The following is a 20,963-nucleotide window of genomic DNA, read 5'->3' on the forward strand; positions in this document are numbered from 1 at the left end:
CCAGTTTTTAAAATCACTAGTAAATTCACAATTCAAGGGAAAAACTCCTATTAAGATTTTGTTGGATGTACTTCCAGACTTTTTATACACATACATATGTGGAGAATCATCCTCTTTTTCAGAAACAGGATTATATTGCACATACTATTATGTGATATGCTATTTTTCATTCATTAGGATGTTTAAAATATATTTCCACAGCAAAAAGTACGTACATTCCCAAGATGATTTTTGGCTAGCTGCATATTATTTCATCTTATAGCAAAATGCAGTTACTTCAGCCAGTAAGTTAATGCTCAACACTTCAGACATTTCTAACCTTTCACTATTCTAAACACTGCAGGGAATATCTCATATCTAAGTCCTTTACCATATTTTATGTTATTTACAGATACTCAAATCCCTACAAGAAGAATCATAGGGTCAAAATTTATGCATATCTTTAATGCTTTGAGATAGCCAGTCTGCTCTTCAGAAAAATTGCACCAAATCGCACTCCCACAAGTAACAAAAATAACCATAATGGCCAACATTTACAAAGCCCTTACAATATGTGCCTTGTGCTGCTCAAGCCCTTTATGTATACCAGTCTCACTCATCAGTCTTTCTAACAGGACCAGGAGAGAGGCACTCTTTGTCCCATTGTATTAATACGTATGTTAGAGAAATCCAATAGCCCAAGAAAGTATCTGTTTCCCCACACTTTTGTTATCACTGAGTATTATTTTTTTTTTCATTCTGGTGGAGAAAAGTGGCATCTCACTTGTATCTGGTATATTTTATATGAATCAATTTAATATTTTCAACAACTTGTTGGGTTCTGTATCATTCTTTGTGTTATATAAAAAGAGAAGGCTCAGAAAGTTAGAGAAATATTCCCAAAGCTATGCAGTCAATGATACAGCTTGGATTTGAATTATGTTCTCTCTTGCTCCAGTGTTAACATTCTTTCCCCTGTTAGCGTGCTGCCTCTTTAGCTAGAGTCTGGGATCTTTGGAAATCTGGTCTTGTCCTTGAGTAAAACATTCTAGATGATTTCAGGATGGGAACTTAGAGAAAAATTCACTCTGACCTGCTCCACTGAGCCTCAGATGATGGGGTGCCTGGAGGCTGGTACAGAGGTTGCCTCCCAGCCTTGCTGGCACTGCCATGCAGCAAATGCATCCAAAAATATGTTGGAAAAGAGAAAGGCCTTTATAATGAGCCTGGGCCTCTCTTTGTCTAGTGAGATTTTAACTACTGTAATTGCCTGTAGTGTGAAGTAGTGTATTTTTCATGTATCTATTTTTATTCTGTGTCTATCTGCATATCTGTTTTTTTGTTTTGCTTTTTTGTTAACTCACTTGAATCCTGGTGGGTATTTTTCCTGTGAATAGTATAGCCTCGGGAAACCACACCCTCTCATACACACATATACTCACACACAATAATAATATGAAGGCTAAATAGGCTAGAATTTATTCTTTCAAAAAAGCTAATGGTAAAGTCTGAGCAGATGACTTTCTAATCCATACTGTATTTAATTGGCTGTATTGAACCATACTACAAATTAAGTCTTCTCTGTAATTTATTCTGTCAGACGATAACCCTGCAAACAATTTGATACTTCATTTAAACATTGGTAAATGGCTCATGGAAATGCTAAGAAAAAAATGGTAATCAGAGACGGAACCCTCTGTTTACAGAATAAATCCTATGTGAAATATCATGAATTAACCTGATTTAGTCAGTCATTGAGCATTTATTGAGTGACTACCTTTGTACTGTACATCTTTGGATAACTTGGTTCCTCCTTTCTTTTTTTAAAAATATTTATTTATTTATTTGTTTTTGGCTGCATGGGTCATTGTTGCTTTTTTGCATAGGCTTTCTCTAGTTGCAGTGAGCGGGGACTACTCTTTTTTGTGGTGTGTGGGCTTTTCATTGCAGTGGCTTCTCTTGTTGCAGAATGCAGGCTCTAGGCATACGAGCTTCAGTAGATGCATCTCACGGGCCCTAGAGTGCTGACTCAGTAGCTCTGGGGCACGGGCATGTGGAATCTTCCCAGATCAGGAATCGAACCCATGTCCCCTGCATTGTCAGGCAGATTCTTAGCCACTGAGCTACCAGGGCAGTCCCTCTGTTCTTTCTTTAATTCATGACACCTTGCTTAGCACTTGTTGTTCAAAAGGAACAGTATTAGGAACTAGGATAAGGCTGAGGAGACCCTGACATTATCTTTTTTTTTTAAGAGTTAACATCCCAAAGTGGAGAGAAAACATGTGCACAGATGTTCTCAGGTGTTTTGTTTTCAGAACCTAGAGGCATCTGCCTGCTTCATTCTTTCTGCCTAGAATGCCTTTTCTCTGATTTTCTGAGGATTTCCCCTTTATCCTTGAAGACTGAGTCCAACGTCAGCTCCTTTGTCAAGTCTTCCCTGATGCTCCTCCCCATTTCTCCTCTGCTCCTACGCTGCTGCTGCTGCTGCTAAGTCGCTTCAGTCGTGTCTGACTCTGTGCGACCCCATAGACGGGAGCCCACTAGGCTCCCCCATCCCTGGGATTCTCCAGGCAAGAACACTGGAGTGGGTTGCCATTTCCTTCTCCAATGCATGAAAGTGAAGTCATTCAGTCATGTCCGACTCTTTGCAGCCCCATGGACTGCAGCCTACCAGGCTCCTCCATCCATGGGATTTTCCAGACAAGAGTACTGGAGTGGGTTGTCATTGCCTTCTCCGCCTCTGCTCCTATACAACACCTTTAATATCAAGCTTGTCTTATTATATTGTGGTTGTTAGGTTCTTTGCCTGCCTGTTCTTTGAGACTGCAAGGGTCTTGAGGAAGGGACCAGGTTTTAATTATTTGGGCAGATGTAGCACTTAGAATTGGAGAAGGAAATGGCAACCCACTCCAGTGCTCTTGCCTGAAAAATCCCATGGACAGAGGAGCCTGGTGGGCTGCAGTCCATTCGGTCGCTAAGCATTGGACACGACTGAGCGACTTTACTTTCACTTTTCACTTTCATGCATTGGAGAAGGAAATGGCAACCCACTCCAGTATTCTTGCCTGGAGAATCCCAGGGATGGCAGAGCCTGGTGGGCTGCCGTCTATGGGGTTGCACAGAGTCGGACACGACTGAAGTGACTTAGCAGCAGCAGCAGCAGCAGCACTTAGAATGAGGCCTAGAACGGATTGCTGCTGCTGCTAAGTCACTTCAGCCGTGTCCTACTCTGTGCGACCCCATAGACGGCAGCCCACCAGGCTCCCCCGTCCCTGGGATTCTCCAGGCAAGAACACTGGAGTGGGTTGCCATTTCCTTCTCCCTAGAACAGATTAGGCACTCAGTAATACAGTTACACAGTGTGAATAACTATATGCATGGGCAAATGTGTAACAAAATTAAGAAGGTTGGAGCATCCCAGATAGAAGAAAAAAGTACAATCCAATGAATTCTACAGTTGGGAAATATTATTACAGGGAATAGGGGATTGAGGAAGGTCCCTAGATGAGCATGATGTTGGAGCTAGGCCTTGAAGCATAGATATAATATAGTTAGGTAGAGTTGATGAAACACGGTTAGGGTAAGAAGAGGCAGTCAGCAGAGAAAACAACATACATAATGGCACAGAGGTGGGAAAGTCCAGAACCCAAAGGGGGATGATGAATCCTTCAGATTATTTTTACTCCTGGGAGGAAACTCAGACTGGGTTGGCGAGGCTGATCTCTGGATTGGCCTTGGAATTCTGCAGCAACATTTTCATCCACAATGTGAGGGTTCAGAATAGGAGGAGTAAACGAAGCGGTGGCAGAAAAATCGGGTGTTCTGGAAGACTCTCTCTTTAAAACCAAATTATCTGCTTTGATATTTTGGCGGTACTTTAATACCTAGATTGGGCTTCCCTGGTGGCTCAGATGGTAAAGAATCTGCCTGCAATGCAGGAGACCCTTGTTTGATACGTGGGTTGGAAAGATCCCCTGGAAAAAGAAAATGGCAACCCAGTCCAGTATTCTTGCCTGGAGAGTTCCATGGACAGAGGAGCCTGGTGGGCTATAGTCCATGGGGTTGCAAAGAGTTGGACACGACTGAGTCACTAACACTAATACCTAGATTATGTTTTTCCAAGACAAAAATTCTTTTCCAAAGGAAGGGTGGAGAAGGGCAACCGGAACCTGCCTTTCTTCCACTCTCTCCCTCTCCCTCTGGCCCAGTATTCTCTGCATCTCCAGAACAACATGTGATGCCTTGAAATTCTCCACAGAAACACTCCTGGGATGAAATGGTCTTTGCTTTTTTTGTTACCAAAGACTTCACTTCCCCTTTCTGGCCTTGGCTGCCCAGCAGATATACTGTAGGTGGCAAGCCCCTGAGAGTGTCCTTCCAGACCAGGTGGTCTTGACCTTTTTCTTTGAGATCCTGATAGCTGGCCTTGGCCCCAGACCTTCTGACTGGTGACCGTTTCTGACCTTAGTAATCTGCTGGAATCCAGAACGCCCTGTTTGACCTCCTTCCTTAGTTCCCCTTCGTCATCCCAGCTTATCAGGGATCATGGTTTTGTTGTTGATCTAGGGAGCCAAGAGTCTAAGGAAGGGAGACCTTGATTCTAAATGACCTTGTTTACTTCATTCAATGCTTTTCCATTATGAGTAGGGAGAGTGGGGCCTGGATTAAGTATTGGTCCAGCCAGAACACCTTCTGGCCCGCAGTCCTTTCATGAATAAACTCACAGTTGAACTATATGATGTTTACATTTCCTCTGGCTCCACCTGCCTTTATGCTGATAAAACCTACTTGAAGACATGGAGCAATTTGGAGGCTCAGTGAGCAAGTATTTGCGATGTCCTCTGAGTTGCCAAGATGAATGTGATAACGTGGGATTAGAAGGATTCTAATATGTTTGTATTTCCGAAGATCTCTATGATGTTTGCATGGTGAAGGTTGGAGAAAGTGGAGACATAATCCCTATCTGACTCTTTGTTTCCAAATGAATGAGCCAATTTCAGAGCAATCCTTTTTAACACATCATAAAATTAACTATGGGAAAAGATAATGTTATAATATTTTTAAGCCCTTTATGTGCACACACAGCTACACTTTGTGAGGAAATATTAGGTATCATCAAGCATTAAAAATGTTTTGACTTTAAAACACTTAATGAGGATTCACAGATAAATTAAAACATCTCCATCTGCTATCTTGTATAGTAGGTGATATTTTACCATTGCACAATCACCTCCGAATCTAATTCCACCAGGAAGACTTCTAATCGTGGTTTAATTTTAGAGCAGTATTCCACTTGGCAATCACTAAAGTGCTGTCGTCAAACTTTGACTTAATAGGATACGTGGATAACATTCACTGTATTATGCAGAGAAAGAAATACTTGCAGGAAAGAAAGAGAAGGAGGATGCCTTTGTCTCCCACTTTTCTCTGCTGTATCCCATTCAAGCTCACAAAAGCCTCTAAATCAATACCGCCTTGTTTAGTGAATATAAATCTCATCAATTTTACATCATTAACACCATGGAAAAGCTACTGCTGTCTGAGCAGTTTTTCTCTGCTAGATAAATATGCCCTCTTAATAAAGCAGGAACAAATGGATCCTGGTCATTTTACTAATAAACACTTACTTCTTCCCCAACTTTGTGTCAAAATCCACTAAAATTATGAAGTTGTCTTATGGCCACTTAAGGGGCTAGGGTGACCAGGCAGTGATACCCCTCTCCATGCCCTATATCTAGTTGACACTAGGCAACCTGGACGGGCATGAAACCCACAGGGAGCGTCTTAAGAGTAAGAAAGAGGTGAGTGAATGGCTGGACTCTGGAAGGTAAAGCTGCAGCAGCAAATTCTACTGCAGAAATGATTCCTAAGGTCAGAAGCCTGAAAAGATGGCAACAGACCGGGAATGGACATTTTGGAAGATCAGGGCCAGCAATCCAGAACTAAGTAATGGTCATCATAAGAGGCAGGCGCCACTGTCCTGAGAGGCTGGCTGTGTGATGTGAGATCTAGCTGGTTAAAGGATCTGGGAAGATGGAAGGAGACCTGGGAGAAAATCTACTTCAGTGGTTCTCAATAGTTTCGTAACCAAATTCTCCTCGTGTTAAATTTTTCCTTCCCTTCACAGGTTCAGTAACATAGGAGACTTTGTTCAGTAAAATGCATTTATACTCATTTACTTTCCTATTTGGATTATTTGAATCCATCACTGATTGCCAAAGAGAATCTGCTCCAAGGTGGACTAAGGGGTACAACAGTAACCAGATATAATTCTAAATAAACTCAGCATTTTTATTTGTGTGCACAATGAAAGAAGTCATCTTATTAGGAATAATTATAAATTTCTGTTTAGCTTTTTGAAATGTTGAAAATTGCCTGGGACCTCTTTTCATTATTTTTAATGATCCCTATAGATCCAGGACTTTGGGTTAGGAGCCATTGATCTGGGTCAAAGTTCTCCTTTAATAGAGGAATAAACAGAGATCCAGAGAGATACAGTGAGTGCCTTGTGTTCACATATTGTGGCTAGAATTCAAGCTTCTTAGCACCTAGTATAATGAAAAGGTCCTTTGTAAGGACTTGAAACACATTATATAATGCCTAGATACATACATAAACCTTTACAGACTACTGTTTAATGAGGATTATTTTAGGTACATTTAATCTTGAAAAATGACCATAAAGATCACCATCACTTAACAGGATGGTGGATATTGCTTGTTGAAGTTTAGTTAATAAGGGCAGGAAGGTCAGTTTCAAATGATGTTTGAATTACTGATCAGCAATCCCAATTTAGTTCAACAACTATGGGTCAGGCACAGCACTAGGTACTAGGATGACAAAGATGAAGACAGAGTCAGGTGAGGAAGACCAGGTTTTAGGAAAATGTATCAGAGAAGGAAAATCTCTGAAAGCAGGAGCCCAGGGAGCTGTGTGTGAGGAATCCTTTGGGAGTTCCAGTATCGCTAGACTGAAGTTCTGGGGAACACAGAAGAGGGAGAAATTTCCTCTGCAGGTAAAGGAAGGGCACGTTCAGAGTATTTTACAAGGTAGTGTGATTTCAAATAGCCTTTTCAAGAGGAATAGAATTCAGGCAGGTGGGTAAAAAAAACAGGTCTTGCAGACAAGGGGACCAATACACACAAAACCTTAGAGGTGTGGGTCTAACCCAGTTGGTGACCTGGGACAAAACAAAGAAGGGTGTTTGATCCTCAAGTCAGTCTTATCGCCGCCACCTGTTGGGAAATTGTCATAACCATGCACATCTGTGGTTCTCTGAATACAAAGCGTGCCCCCAGTCATTGTACAGTGTACACTGTCCAGCAGCACAAGCAGAGGCCCTGGTTATGTGAGTGTACTAAATATCAATGCAGAACTTAGACTTGGCTGTGTCATAAGGAAAGACGTAGAAGGAGCCTATACCACTGAGTGAGGCTGACTGGCCCCGGCAAGCAGAAGAAAGAGCCACCATCACAGATGCTCATTCAGCATCTGAACAGTCCTGTTTATCTCTCTGGTCACAGCATCAAGACCATGGAAGGAAGCCTCCATTTCTCAAGGGCAGGCACAGCTCTTTTTTTCCTTCCATCTGGACCAAACAGCTTTTCCAAAGCCCTCTGGGCTTGTTCACACATAGCGGAAACACATCTCTTATTGATCAACAGCTCGGAGGGAAAGTCCCCTGAAATAGGCTCTTCTTTTTGTCTCTCACAGGCCCTTCAGCATCATCATGCTGTTCACGAAATTTCCTACATCGCAAAGGACATCACAGATCACCGGGCCTTCGGATATGTTTGCGGGAAGGAAGGGAATCACAGATTTGTGGCCATAAAAACAGCCCAGGCGGTGAGTAACCCCCTTCCAAGGAGGATGCTTTTCCTTGTACCTTTTCTGGGGTAGCACAATCACATCATTGGTCTTCGGGGGCCCTTTGTGACATGTGACTCAGCGATGCTGACACTCAGCTTCCCATCTAGAAAAGATAAACAGCCTCAGAGCAAAGAAACAGGCTCACGCCCATCCAGTTGTGTTGCTGTTGCTTTTTCTAATGGATATTTCGTAATGACTAATTATTTTCCTTTCTGATTAAGCTGGATGGAGGCACACTATACAAATAAGTTTCCTTGTGTTGCTAGCCTCATTTAAAAAGAAAATAAGAGAAAACAAATAGCTGTTTTGCATAAGGCCTACCCTAATTTTATTGTATTCGAAATTACTAATAAATAAAAGCATTGCCTTTTATGCTTATGATTATTATGAATTTGCAAATATAATTAGTTGAAGAAATGAACTTTAGCCTAGATGCAATTTGCTAAACCAATATAACAAGGTAGAATTAATTAAAGATGGAATGCTTTCAGTTTAATAGAAAAAGGAAGGGCTGCGGGTTGTAGCCAGCAAACACAAAAATTGGTCGCTGCAGCTCAGTAACCATCCCCTTATTCTTGTGCTTTACCACATTTTACTCCAGGCTGAACCTGTTATTCTGGACTTGAGAGATCTCTTTCAACTTATTTATGAATTGAAGCAAAGAGAAGAATTGGAAAAAAAGGCACAAAAGGATAAGCAGTGCGAACAAGCTGTGTATCAGGTACACCTGTGAATTTATCCTGGTACCAGAGACAGCAGGGGCTTAAAATAAACAGATGTGAAAACTGACAGTCAAGGCTTCTCCTCCTGCTGCCAAGTAGAAATAAACAAAGATGAAAGGTTCCTGTGTAAATTACAGGCACCGAAAGCATGCCATTAGAAATGATCCCTATTCTCTGAGATTCTAGACATATGAGAGAAAGTGAAGTCTTAAAAGTGGGGAAGATTTCAGCGGAGGAGATCTAAGGAAAGTCAATTGCATTTGCTTCTTGTTAACAGTGGGGGTGGGGCAGCTACAAGGGTTTTCTTTTTTTTTCTGCCAGTTTTCTGCCATAATGACCCACCAGCCTCTCCTACCCAGAGCTGGTTTCTTCACTGTCCTGTAATTTCTGAGTACAGTCTCACATCTCTCGCTTTATATCCTTTGCTTTTCATCCTCCCTTCCCTCACTCTGCTGTAGACAATTCTGGAAGAGGACGTTGAAGATCCTGTATACCAGGTAATTTTGGAAACTAGTTGGGGTTGAAGGTCAGGAAAGGCCTGGGCCTGTGGTATAGGCATTTTGTCTCCACTGGCTGCAGAGCCTGGAGAGGGACCAAGATTATTTCTGAGGATGAGGTCTGCCAAGCTCTCCAGGAGCAAATTTCCATAAAAACTCACAGAAGTTTGGCCGGCATCAGTAGCATGGGATTTAGAAATAGGCTTCTCCCTACTTGCCCCTGCTTCAGCCTTCTCTGCAATCTGTGTAAGTTTGATCCCAGAGCTGAATGTTCACAAGAGTCCCTTGAATATTCTGAGTTCATTAGAGAGACTGAATAATGAGGTGGCTTCAGTGAGTTAAGAACCAGAGATGGGGACTGACATTTTGGCAACATTTGAACACACATCCAAAGGATGGTTTGTGAGCTGGGGAAAGGACTGTGGGGAGAGGTCTCTCTGGCCCCTGATTGTCCAGGCTGCCCCCTGACTCCCTGGCTCATGCCAGAGGGGCTGTTGTGAGTTGGGGGAAGGGAGATCCCACAGACATGCCTGCCCATAGCTTTCTCTGCACTCTCTTCAAGGTTGCAGCCTAAATGTGGGTAGAGATGGCTTCTCCTGGGTTCAAGTATATGCTCTGTTTTAACAGATGCAGAGTAGAGAGGAGGCCTCTCCCATTCTCTGCTTATTCCCAAGGAGAGAGAGCAGCCAAACATTTGACTTATGGGACATAAAAGACAGTCTGAAATGTACATTTCTAACTGGGACACACATGGGTTCTATATATGTGTATCACACATGCATTCTGTAGTTTCACGGAATGCATAGTTTCACACGAAAGCTGCCACTGCTATGATGAAAAGAAAATAATATGGATAAGAAATTAATAGAATCTGAATAATTTGAAAGAAAAGAAGTATCTAACATGGATGTAAACAAAAGTCGAAGGTGCATTTGATGTCAAGCTTTGCTTTAGAATACCAGGGGTGTGGATTTGTCTGTAGTATGAGCTCAGCCCCTGGCTCATGGGCTCAGAGAGTGAAAAACATAGCCCTTTTTGAAATGGCCCAGTCTTTTAGAGTCTGAGACATGTATATGGAAAATTTGACTTCAGTATTTAAAACTGAGAATGTAAAGTAAGGTGATATGTATGAGATGAAGGCGTTTGGGGCTTCTGAGCACATCAGAATTGGCTTAGATCTGCGGGCCTTAGGGAGCAAAGGGGAGAGACCCCTCTAACCCAGATTTGGCAAAGTTGGGGTCTGAGGAGACATTAGCCCCACACAGCAGTTCCCGCACAGGCAGACACTGCTGAGATCAGTGCCACTGAAGGAAAGGGTTATATCTCCAGAAAGGTCTGCAGCGCCTACGCAGTGCTGACTAAAAGGCTGACCATCGGACCATGGCAATCTTCCTTAGAAGAGGCAGGAATGTGCCAGGCCACGTGGAATGTCAGTAATGTCTCTTTAGGGTGTTTTCTCTTGTGCCTGTGTCTTTAATGCTTACTACAATTTGTATCCTGAATTCCAAATGCTTTTTTTTTTCCCTCTTTCATTTTCCCCTTAACTTTTCCTCTCTGGCTGCTGCTGTCATAGTACATTGTGTTTGAGGCTGGACACGAGCCAATCCGTGATCCCGAAACGGAAGAAAACATTTATCAGGTATAAATCACTTTCCTCTCCTTCCTTCGCACTGCCGCCAGTGAACGGCCCCAGGGGCTCCCTTCTCACTCCCAGCCTCCACCTTGCTCTGCTGGTCATTCTGGGCTTGTTCAAATACCTCAGTGTAAATTGGCTCCTGGTTCCCTGCCATTTACCAGTAGTTTTCATGCTTGATCATTGACACGTTTAATGGCCAACTGGGTAGAATATTTTAATTTTTAATGGATCTTAACTATTTTCAGTTGACACAGAAATCAAACATTCCATTTTACTAAATTAATCCTTTGGAGGGTTGTTGTTCAGAATATGAGGGTCCTTCACTTCTCAAAAGAATGTGCTGTTGAATTTCTTTAAAAAGTCAATTGCACCACTGAAAATGAAGCCCAAATTCAAAAATACTGTTTGGAGACAACACTAGGAATATTAACTGAATAAAAGAAAGTCGAGCTAAAGGTTTTACCCTTTCTAAAGGGAAGGTAAATTAATATTCTTAAAAATGTCTGCTTATGTGAAGAAGCCTAAACACACGTTTTTTTTTTTAATTTATTTTACCAAAGTATTATTGATCCACAATGTTGTGTTAATTTCTACTGTACAGCATGATGATCCATTTATACATGTTTATGCCGTCATTCTCATACTTTTCTATTTTGGTTTATCACAGGATATTGAACATAGTTCCTTGTGCATTATACAGTAGGACCTTGCTGTTTATCCATTCTATAGATAACAGTTTGCATCTGTTAATCCCAAACTCCCAGTCCTTACCACCCAGCCCCCTCCCTTGGCAACCGCAAGTCTGCTGTACACTTTTAAACTCGTAAATTCTCCTAAATATGCAGTAAAGTAGGTATTTTAATTCCAATTTTTCAAGGGAAGACTGAGGCTCTGAGAGGTTGAGTAGCTTCCTCAAGGCTGTACAGCTGTTAAGAGCTGGGACCAAACCCATGCTGCTTCCCCTGTGCTTTTCCACCAAAGAGGCTGTGTAATTACAGCACAGCCACACATCAAACAAATATGAAGACCTCCAGTTTTTCATCAATTAGAATTTAAGCCCTGATTTGAAATATAAACATTATGGAAGCAGGAACAATTTTAATGTATTTAAATAAGTGATTTTAATTTTCTTAATTTACTCAGTTGTGTGGTCTGTTATTCTGCCTTGGGCATGCATTACTTGTGTAATAAAAGTAAAACATATTTTCAGTTTTCATCAAATGCACTGAATTCTAAATGACCAAAGTATGTTAGTTCTACCAGCACCTCGGTTTAACCAGCCCTAGGGGGTAATAATCTATTTCTATCCACTGGTTCCATCTGGGTTCAAGTGTGAGCTTGCTGTTTGAGAATTTGTCTAAAATCATCGCTTACAAAGTTTCTGTCTTTAAACAGAAAAGTTGTGTATCTGTCCTCAGTGTCAAATTTTAAAGCCCAGCATTGCAGTGTCTCAGTATTGTTACTGAACCAAACTTGGGTCCACAGACAAATCTGCTGACACCAGGTTGTGGTGAAGGAAAGAGCAGAGTTTATTGCAGGGCGCCAAGCAAGGAGCCTAGGGCTGCTAGTACTCAAAACCCCCGAACTCCCAGTGGGTTTCAGGAACGCATTTTAAAGGTCAGGTGAGGGAAGGGAGTTGCGGGGTATGTGATCAGCTTGTGCACAACTCTCTGGTTAATCATTTGGTAACAGGATGCTGTCACAGTATCGTTCCTTAGGCATCAGTAGGTCTGGGCGCTGCATGCACATGGGCATCAAGTAGTTAATTTCTTCAGTTTGTTGGGGGTTTCAGCATCTGCAGAACAGCTCAGGAAATGTGCATCAGATCCTATTATCTAGGTACTTCCAGAAGATATGAGGCAGGAGCCTGTTCCGGGAAGGCCCCATAGGGTCCTGCTCAGTTACAGTGTGACGCCAGAGGAACCACTAACCAGTCATCTGATGGAGAGAGAGAACCTTTTCAAATAAAATTAGACTTTTCAATACAAGAGGTTCTTGAATTCAGATTTATCTGTAGTTGGCAGGGCTTCTTTTGTGCCCTGTCGGGGTCTCTGGGGGGCAGTCTAGTGTACTAGGAAGAACTGGCTTTGGGAAGCAGGGAACTGGGGTATAGTTCTGACTCTGTCACTACCTACCTTTGGCTAAGGGGTAGCGAGCAAGGCACTTGCCCTCTCTGAGACTCAGTTTCCCCAGTGATAAAGTAGGAGAATAAGTTCTCCCTCAATCACATGTAGGCATGAGAATGAAACAAGATCACAAGGAGACTGTAAAGAAGAGGCTTCATCCCAGATCACACACTGCATCCACAGCCATTAAGCCACCTTGTCAATCCCTTTCCTTCTCTGGGCCTCAGTTTACTTATCTATAAAATGAGCAAATAAGATGGAAGTTTCTCCCCAGCATGGGCCTTTTCTGTTCTTTTCAACTGATGCCTCAGCACAGGACTGTTAGAGAAGCATGCTACCTTGCTTTACAGAGAAATAAGACTTAGAAGTGCTGTGCGTGCGTGCGTGTATGTGTATGTATGTATATGTCGTTTTGGTAACATTTCTCAAGCAAGGTCTCTGTGAATGGGGGCTTACATACAGTATCTTCTTATGTCTCATAGTTATCCCAAGTGGCTCGAGTCATATTTCCCACTTTACAGATGAGGAAAGAGAGTGTCACAGACATAATGTGTGCTGCCCAGGCTTACAGAGCTAGCAAGAGGTAGAACCTCCCACTCGCTGACTTCTTTACATAAATAAATAAATCCAAGGGCTCTTTTCAGTTCAGAATATCCTTGATGATAAGTTTTACAAGTATAGATTGTATGTAGGTTTCAAGTCAGTATCTAAAAGTCACCCTTGTGTTAACAGTTCTGACATCCAGGATCTTCTGCTCTGTCCATAATTAATAGGAAGTACCATTTAAGGGAATGACTGTTTTATTGCTCTCTGTTGGAAGGGCCTCTGGTCATCTTTCTCTCTTGTCTTGCCAGTCCACTGGGCCTCATTTTGCTTAACTAGAAATAAGCTCTTGGGTCTGAAGATAGGCTGTGCTTTTAGGGAGCTGTTGTTGGAAGCCTCAACATTTTTTTAGGGCCTACAAGTATTTGTAAGGCCTATATTTATTCTTCTTGAGTAGACTTCAATATTTCTTATACGTCAGCTTGGTCAACGTAGCCTCAGATTTTATTTTATTTTATTTATCCTCTGTTTTCTGGAATGAGGGCCTAAGGTTTTCAGGTGAAGTACCTAACTTTTGTGTCTCAATTTCCTGGGCTACAGAATATAGATACTATAGTCTCTGCTTCTAGAAGTGGTATGAAGATGTAAAGCAACCAGGACAACACTTGGTACATAGTAGGTTTTGTGTAAATGTTAGTTCCTTTCACTTCTCAATGCCATCAATATCAGATGCTGCTTGAGACGTCTTATGATGATGTATTAAGTGAAGTAGAACATGACTTGCTCACCTTATCTTGTCAGAGAGCCCAGCAGGAAGCTGCAGCCTCACTTGACAACTATTTATAACTCCAACACAAGGGAGGGAAAGACCCTTGAGTAAATGTCACCTCTCTTTGAGGATCAGTAGTCTCATTTTCCAAACTGGATTAATAATAATAATAATTGTCTTTCTATTTGCATGCCTCAGAAAAAATTATTAGTTGTCTTTTTGAAAACAACACAGAACGCCACAGTACAAAGCGTTTTTACCCATCACTTAATTCTGACCCTTCCAACAACTCAGTGAGATGAGAACAGTTGTAATAACTACCATTTTAAATGTAAGAAATTTAAGTCCTTCATACTTAAGTGATGGGCCCAAGGCCAGAGCCTCTGATTTTAAAACCTAGTGTTCCTCCAGACTTCAGCCAGCTTCCAGCATCAGCGAGATCGCAGCTTGCCAAGGGCACATTCTCCAAGTTTGTTCATTCGAAAATCATTTTTAATTACCCAAGATTTGTTACACATTGTTATTTTAAAACGACATGTCTCTAATCCTATGTCACCCAGCCGTCAACCTGCCCCTCCACCCTATTAATGTATCGTTGCACTGAAAGTGTCTTCTGTATGGATGGTCCTTTTTCATTTATTCATTCAATAAATAGTTACGTATGGAGCACCAGCCTGTTCTGGGTGCATCGGGATGTAATAGTGACTCATAGCCTGGTCCCCACCTTCAGGGTGTTTGTAGGCAACTCCTTCTATACTCATGACAACCAGATGAAGAAACAGGTTCAGAGAACAGGGACTTCTCCAGGGTCATACAGTCTGTGGCAGAGCCAGGATTAGGAACCAGACCTTCCACCTCCTTTTGGTCCAGGACTGTTATCACTCTATACAACATCATATTACTGAAATGGTCCACAGATGGGACATACCAGTTAGGGGAAGATGAGAGCAAAGACCAAAGCACTGTCTGGCCTTCATCCTTTTAGTGTTTCTGCTGGTTTTCTGTCTTTAGCACATATGTGGTATATGTGTGATGCTTAGAAGTTTCTTGTTTAACCAGTATTTACAGATGGGGAAACAAAGGTAATAAAATATCTACTGAGCCCTCAGCAGGCTTATAGATCAGTCAGAATTCAGAGTGACCGGGAAGCTTCAGTGTGGTTTGACAACTACTTTGTAAGATAAAGCTTCTTTTACACCTTCCTTCAGTAGCCTGATGGCTTTTCCATCTCCCCCAGTGAGACAAGAAGCACTGATAAGTCAGGGGCCACGTTCATCTTGTTCACCACACTGTCCTAGGAAATCACAGTGCGCGACACTTAATAGGTTCTTGGTAACTTTTATTTCTTAATGAAAGAATGCACCAGATGTTAGGAGTACAGAGGAATGCTCCACCAATACTCTGGTGGCGCTCCCAGCATGATGTCTTAGCTGAAATAATTCTTAAAAGACAAACAGGCAGGTTGCTATCTCACCCATGGGACAGCCGAGCAGAAAAGCTTTTTCAATTATGCACAGTTTGGGTTTCTCCATCCTACTGCTTCTCCTCCATTTGCAGGCATAATTGAGAGTCAGCTGCGGTTCAACTTACTAAGTGCCCATAGTGAGCAGTGAATTGCAGGGAACAGAAAAGCACTGTTCGTTTTGCTCAGGCAAGGGTGAGCTGCTAGTAAAAATAAAAGTGAGGGCTGGTAATTTATTGGCCCTCGTTAACAAGCACTCTGTAGGCATTCTTAGAGGGTTCCTTTTGGAGGGAGCTTACTTATCAGGAGCAAAGAAATTACATTCTTCATGGGCTGCCTGCAAACTAAAGTTTGCAGGAGTAACTCTGAAAGTGCATCTTCTGCACAGCCATGCTCACTTAGAGTCCTGTTGTTTTGCAATAATGTGCACGAGCTTCCAGGAGTCTAGAATAGATGTCAGAGGACAAGAACCACCCAAATCTACTGTGGGAATGGTGGGAACAGGAGGGAGCTGCAGCTGTCTGTATGATGCAGTAGTTCAAGGCAGACTGTGGAGGCTGGTGCTCCTGGCTTCCCGCTCACAGAGATTAAATGAGGATGTATGTGAACGTAAATGTTTAGAGTAACGCCTGGCACATAGAAAATGCTCTGGCAGTGTTAGCTTACACCATTAGTGATAAATGTCTTGTTCCATGGCCAGAATGAGCTACCTTTGACTCTGATCACTTACTAGCTATGAAACTATGGGCAAAGTCCCCTAACATCTCTGAGCCTCACTCTCTACTACTTAAATTGGGGATTTTAATACCAACTTCTCAGGGTTAGTATAAAGATTTTAAGGTAAGTGAGAGTGAAAATGGCAAGGGGACTCAAGGAATAAGCTCAAATTCTTCTCTAAGCTGGTCCAAGCTTAAAAGATACTTTTTCTTAACTATTCTCCACAATCCTCGATGATACACTTACGTAGCAGACACCTACTGAATGACTACTGGCTCTTATGTGCCATGCCTACTTTTAAGGGGCTCCCTGTCTGATCAAAGAGAGACCAGTTATCAGACAGAAAACCACTACTGGCTGATCTCTCCCAAGGAGGGTTTGAGTTAAGCTTTGCTAGTTGCTGAGGATGAACTAGTGAGAGAAACTGGAATGTTTCAGAGCAAGGCCCCTGATAGACTCATTGGAAGAGTATTCCACAAGTGCATTGTTATTTATGTGTATTTGGGTACATATTTACATAATATATCAATGGCAAAAGACATTATCATTCTAACACTTTATAGTGTGATGGTACTAAATAGACTTTTATTATTTACTCTCTTTTCTCTTTGATGTATAACCTAAGCAAGAAGCAGAGCTGAAGTTCCCATTTCAGTGAGAATCAGAGGAGCTAAGTGACTTGCTTAGGGCTTGACAGTTATCATGTGGCCCAGTAAGGCCAGATGGATGAGGAAGAGAAGAGAGGGAGGAAATAAGTTACAGAGAAGTGTTAGAAAACCATCAGAGAGTTTTTGGATTCTAGTCGCACGCATTTCCTGCCGTGGATGGACCCTTTTCTTAAAGAAAAACCTTTGGTGATTATCAGATAGTGTGTGCGTGATCCAAACAGAAGCTGTATTTTGTCATAGGACCTTGATATTTGTGGTATTTTAAATAACCTGGATCTCAAATCAGCATGGAGTACTTCAAGCTCAACTGCAAACTGTTTCTAATGACATTAGGCAACTCCTAGCACCTCCCTGGCATCGTTTTGGTCTTTGGTGAGATGATGATTTTTTCCACCACATGATCTCTGAGGTCTCTACCTTTTGCTCCCTCTGCTGTGGTACTGTGAGGAGTCCAGTGGCAGAGACATCCTGCAAACCTTTGTGGAATGATTCACACCCCCTCTCCTCCTCCAGTTTGCCTGAGAGAAGGAGCCTGGCCTGACACTTGCATGATATCAGCAGCTCCTTCTGCTGGAAGTTGGCCCCTCGGGCCTCAGGGGCTGAGTTCACACACACTTAGCCAGTGGAAGGAAAGCCTGGTTGCTTTGTTCTTCAAAAGCAGAGTACCGGAGTGTTTTGACTGTGTTGAATTTGATTTTTTCGTAGGTTCCCACCAGCCAAAAGAAGGAAGGTGTTTATGACGTGCCAAAAAGTCAACCTGTAAGTGTAAGTATATCTCCTCTCTTCTGCTGGGTCCCCACAACCTGGCTTTATACCGAGGCTTGGTCTGCAATCCGAGGAAGGGAGTCCACAATCTGCTCTTATGGATACGGATCACCACCTATATGGCTTTGCTGGGGATGGCGTGCTGGGGACTCCTCAGTGGGTCAGCGGTAGGGAGTTAGAGTTGGAAATGATGGGGCTAAGTCTGCATGAAGGTCTGGCTCCCTGAGTGGTAATCTGCTGAATCATGAAAATTCCTATGTCCAAGGGAGTCAGAGTCTCAGGTATTTTATGGAAAACGGCTTCAGCCAAAGACTCCATGATGCCTGGTCAAGCAGGGGCAGTTCTTGGTTCTGGGAAGAGAGTTGTACACTCAATTTGAAAGTGGTCAAGAAGCTTCAGGGAGACAGAACAAGGGCTGGCCAAAGCCTTTGGAGTGTGTTATGCGTCCAGTCAGTGATCAGCACACTATAGAAAAGGCCATGTGTTGTAGGCTTGCAGAGAACCCAGGGGGCCCGCTGTACCTGGACCCCATCTACTAGGGGGACTCCTGGAAATCTGAGATACAAAGGAAAATGCTCAGTTGTGTATCACTGCTAGGCTCAGAACCGTGTTTGAGACCTTCAGTTGCACTCAGAAGACACCCTCTACCTTACCCAGGCAGCCCTGGGGAGCCAGTGCAGGCTTTGAGTGGGGGGACCTGTGAGCCTGCCTCAGCTTGTGTAAAAAGAACTGGGATGTTTAGTCTCTGTTGACCTCATTCAACCATGGGTGGAAGGAGCAGCGGTTTTGAAGTCATACTGACCCTCAAGAACCCAGCTCTGGTCCAAACAGAGCTGTGTTGAGGCTAAATGACCTTATCTAGAACACTGTTATCAGTCCTGGACCCCACACCATGAGAGACATAGAGACAATCCTGTCTGTTTCAAGATAAGATTAATGATGGGGTTTGAAACCCGATTTGGTGAACGAGTAGCAAAAGGACCTGAAAACCTTTGGCCTGGAGAAATGAAACCATGACTATGGAGGCGGGCATCCCTAGGGCCATTAAATGGAAGAGGGATTATACTGTTCTGTATCTGCCAACTCTTGGAACTGAGACAAGGGGGTGGCACTACAAGAAAGCCAGTTCTGACTCCCAACTAAGGGTGATCGAACTGCTCAGGCGTGGAGCTCTGGCATCTCAGAGAGTAAGCTCCCCATCGCTGGAGCTGTAAAAGCAGAGCCTTGAAGACCACCTGTCAGAAAGATGATGAGATGGAGGTGGGGAGACGGGGATTCAGACATTGAATGGCCAGAAGGGCAAGCCTTTGATACCCTTGCCAAACCCTTTCTGGATTCCTCCAATCAGAAGTCTTTCTGGTCCCTTCTTATCCTCCCCTGGCTCCACTCCCCTTTTTCCTAGTGAACTTTCTTTCTGATTCATGTCCATTTCTCTACCCACTCTGCCAGTATCTTGGAACCATCCTATCCTACCTAAATACAGCTTCCAAAACTCAGTGTATGTTAGTTTTAGTAAGAAGGCATATCTGAACATCAGCCCCTTTAGAAACACCAAGTGTAGAAACAGAGTAGAAGGCATCAGTGGAGTGCCACTCGGAAAAAGCAGTTTTTCTCTCAGAGGCTTTTGCGTCTAATCAAGCCTGCTTGTCACCAAGACACTGGTCTGCTCTTCGTGTTTCAATTTGGTCCAGTCCCTATCGCACAGCTCCCTCCAATTCAATTTTTGCCTAAATTGCCTTACTTGCCCCTAACAGGCTTAGATACGTGAGGAAACATGCTCCATTTGCTGCCTTGGTTTTTGTGAATTTATTAACCAGTCTGGCCACACCACCTCCATGCTTAGTAGCTCCAAAAAAAGAAAAAGAAAATCCAGACTTCTCAACCTGACATACACGGCACTCAGGTCCCAGCCTCTGCTGTATCTTTGACCTGCCTCATCCTGGTCCAGCTCCACTGGACTCCACAGTTTCCTGTAGCAGTCATACCCACCCCCACCCTCCCTGGAGCCCTCCCCCAACATCCTGCCTTGTGTCTGGGGGAGTCTTTCTTAATTCTCCCAGCAGCGTCAGCACATTGCCCCCGCATCTGTGCCTCCACACGTGTCAGTCCTCCAGGAGTAGACTACACAGTGTTGGAATCCTTCTTCCTCGGGAGCTTCTGGGAGCTTCCTGATGTCCTTGTGTTACCAGAAGCAAGCCCAGGGCCTGGTTCATAGCAGCCAGACACAACACAGCTGCTCTAGGGATAGTTAATAAATATAAGAATGCTTCTTCCTTGTAGAAGGGATTTATGAAAATTCTTGCTATTTTTTAATGGGAATTTCCTGTTTCTCTGATTCAAAATAGTCATTGAGAATGTATGCTAAGGTTTTGCTTAGAAAATGTCAGGGTTGCCTGAATGCCCCACAATGGCTTCCAACCCATTGTTATCAGACTCTCAGAAGCATCTGATGGTGATAATGGCTTTTCCATGAACCGTCTCAGTATTTCTAAAAATCTGAGAGAGGGAGAAAGTGGAACGCATAGTCTAAAGTTAGAGGCAGATGGATGCACCTGGAATCTCAACTCCTGTCTATCCTTACTGCCTGTAAGGCTTTTGATAGATCTCCTTGCCTCTGAGGCACAGTGTTATGAGAACGCAGTGTTATGAGAACTCTTCCAAAAAGAGTTGCTGATACTAACTTGCAAGATGACTTTGAGGATAAAATAGTCTGTGTATTGGAAAATTGTTCCCACTTGCCTAAACCTCCCAGAGGTGTCTTATGTACCCTGTGTCCCCCTTGCTCTGACATCTTCCCCTGCTCCAGGCTTCCCCCCAAAGCCCCTCTTCTCTTCCAAGTGCCTTTCCCCAGGATACATCTATGCTCTGAGAATCCCTGCCATACTGTTGCTGTTAACACCTTCACCACCTGCTCCTTACCCAGAAACACAAACCAAAGACAACCAGGCATCTTCCAAGGGAATCTAGAGGCTCCTACAATTTCCCACAGGGAGACTGCCCGGTGTTCTGTTAATCTGGGGACCACCTGGTTTCTTCTTCCTTGGGACAGATCTGCACAGAGTCCTAATAAAGGACTCAGCTTGGGGCTGTCGTTGAGGAAAACCACCAACCAGCCCAGAAATATACAACCACCTGATCTTCAGAATCAGATCTGGGTATGGCTCTCATCCGGCCACCTGTTAAGGGTCCTTGAGTAGCTTTTTGCATCTC

At 43.2% G+C, this 20,963-nt stretch overlaps 1 protein-coding gene across 15 annotated transcripts in view; it reads left to right on the forward strand.

Moving 5' to 3' along the window:
- The window catches only part of DAB1 (DAB adaptor protein 1), a 452,572-nt gene that overhangs the window by 370,298 nt on the left and 61,311 nt on the right, over positions 1 to 20,963 (forward strand). For 11 of the 15 annotated variants that reach the window (XM_081486752.1, XM_081486754.1, XM_081486745.1 and 8 more), the window contains exons 5-7: positions 7,693 to 7,824; positions 8,450 to 8,569; positions 17,694 to 17,753. In XM_081486752.1, the coding sequence (XP_081342878.1) occupies positions 7,693 to 7,824; positions 8,450 to 8,569; positions 17,694 to 17,753 (312 nt within the window). Of the gene's footprint in view, positions 1 to 7,692; positions 7,825 to 8,449; positions 8,570 to 9,028; positions 9,068 to 10,640; positions 10,707 to 17,693; positions 17,754 to 20,963 lie in introns of all 15 variants that reach the window. The other 4 variants (XM_081486743.1, XM_081486741.1, XM_081486742.1 and 1 more) reach the window with 2 other exon arrangements.

Source organism: Giraffa tippelskirchi, chromosome 5 (genome assembly GCF_054371585.1).
Source record: "Giraffa tippelskirchi isolate mGirTip1 chromosome 5, T2T-mGirTip1v1.2.pri, whole genome shotgun sequence".
NCBI lineage: Eukaryota > Metazoa > Chordata > Mammalia > Artiodactyla > Giraffidae > Giraffa > Giraffa tippelskirchi.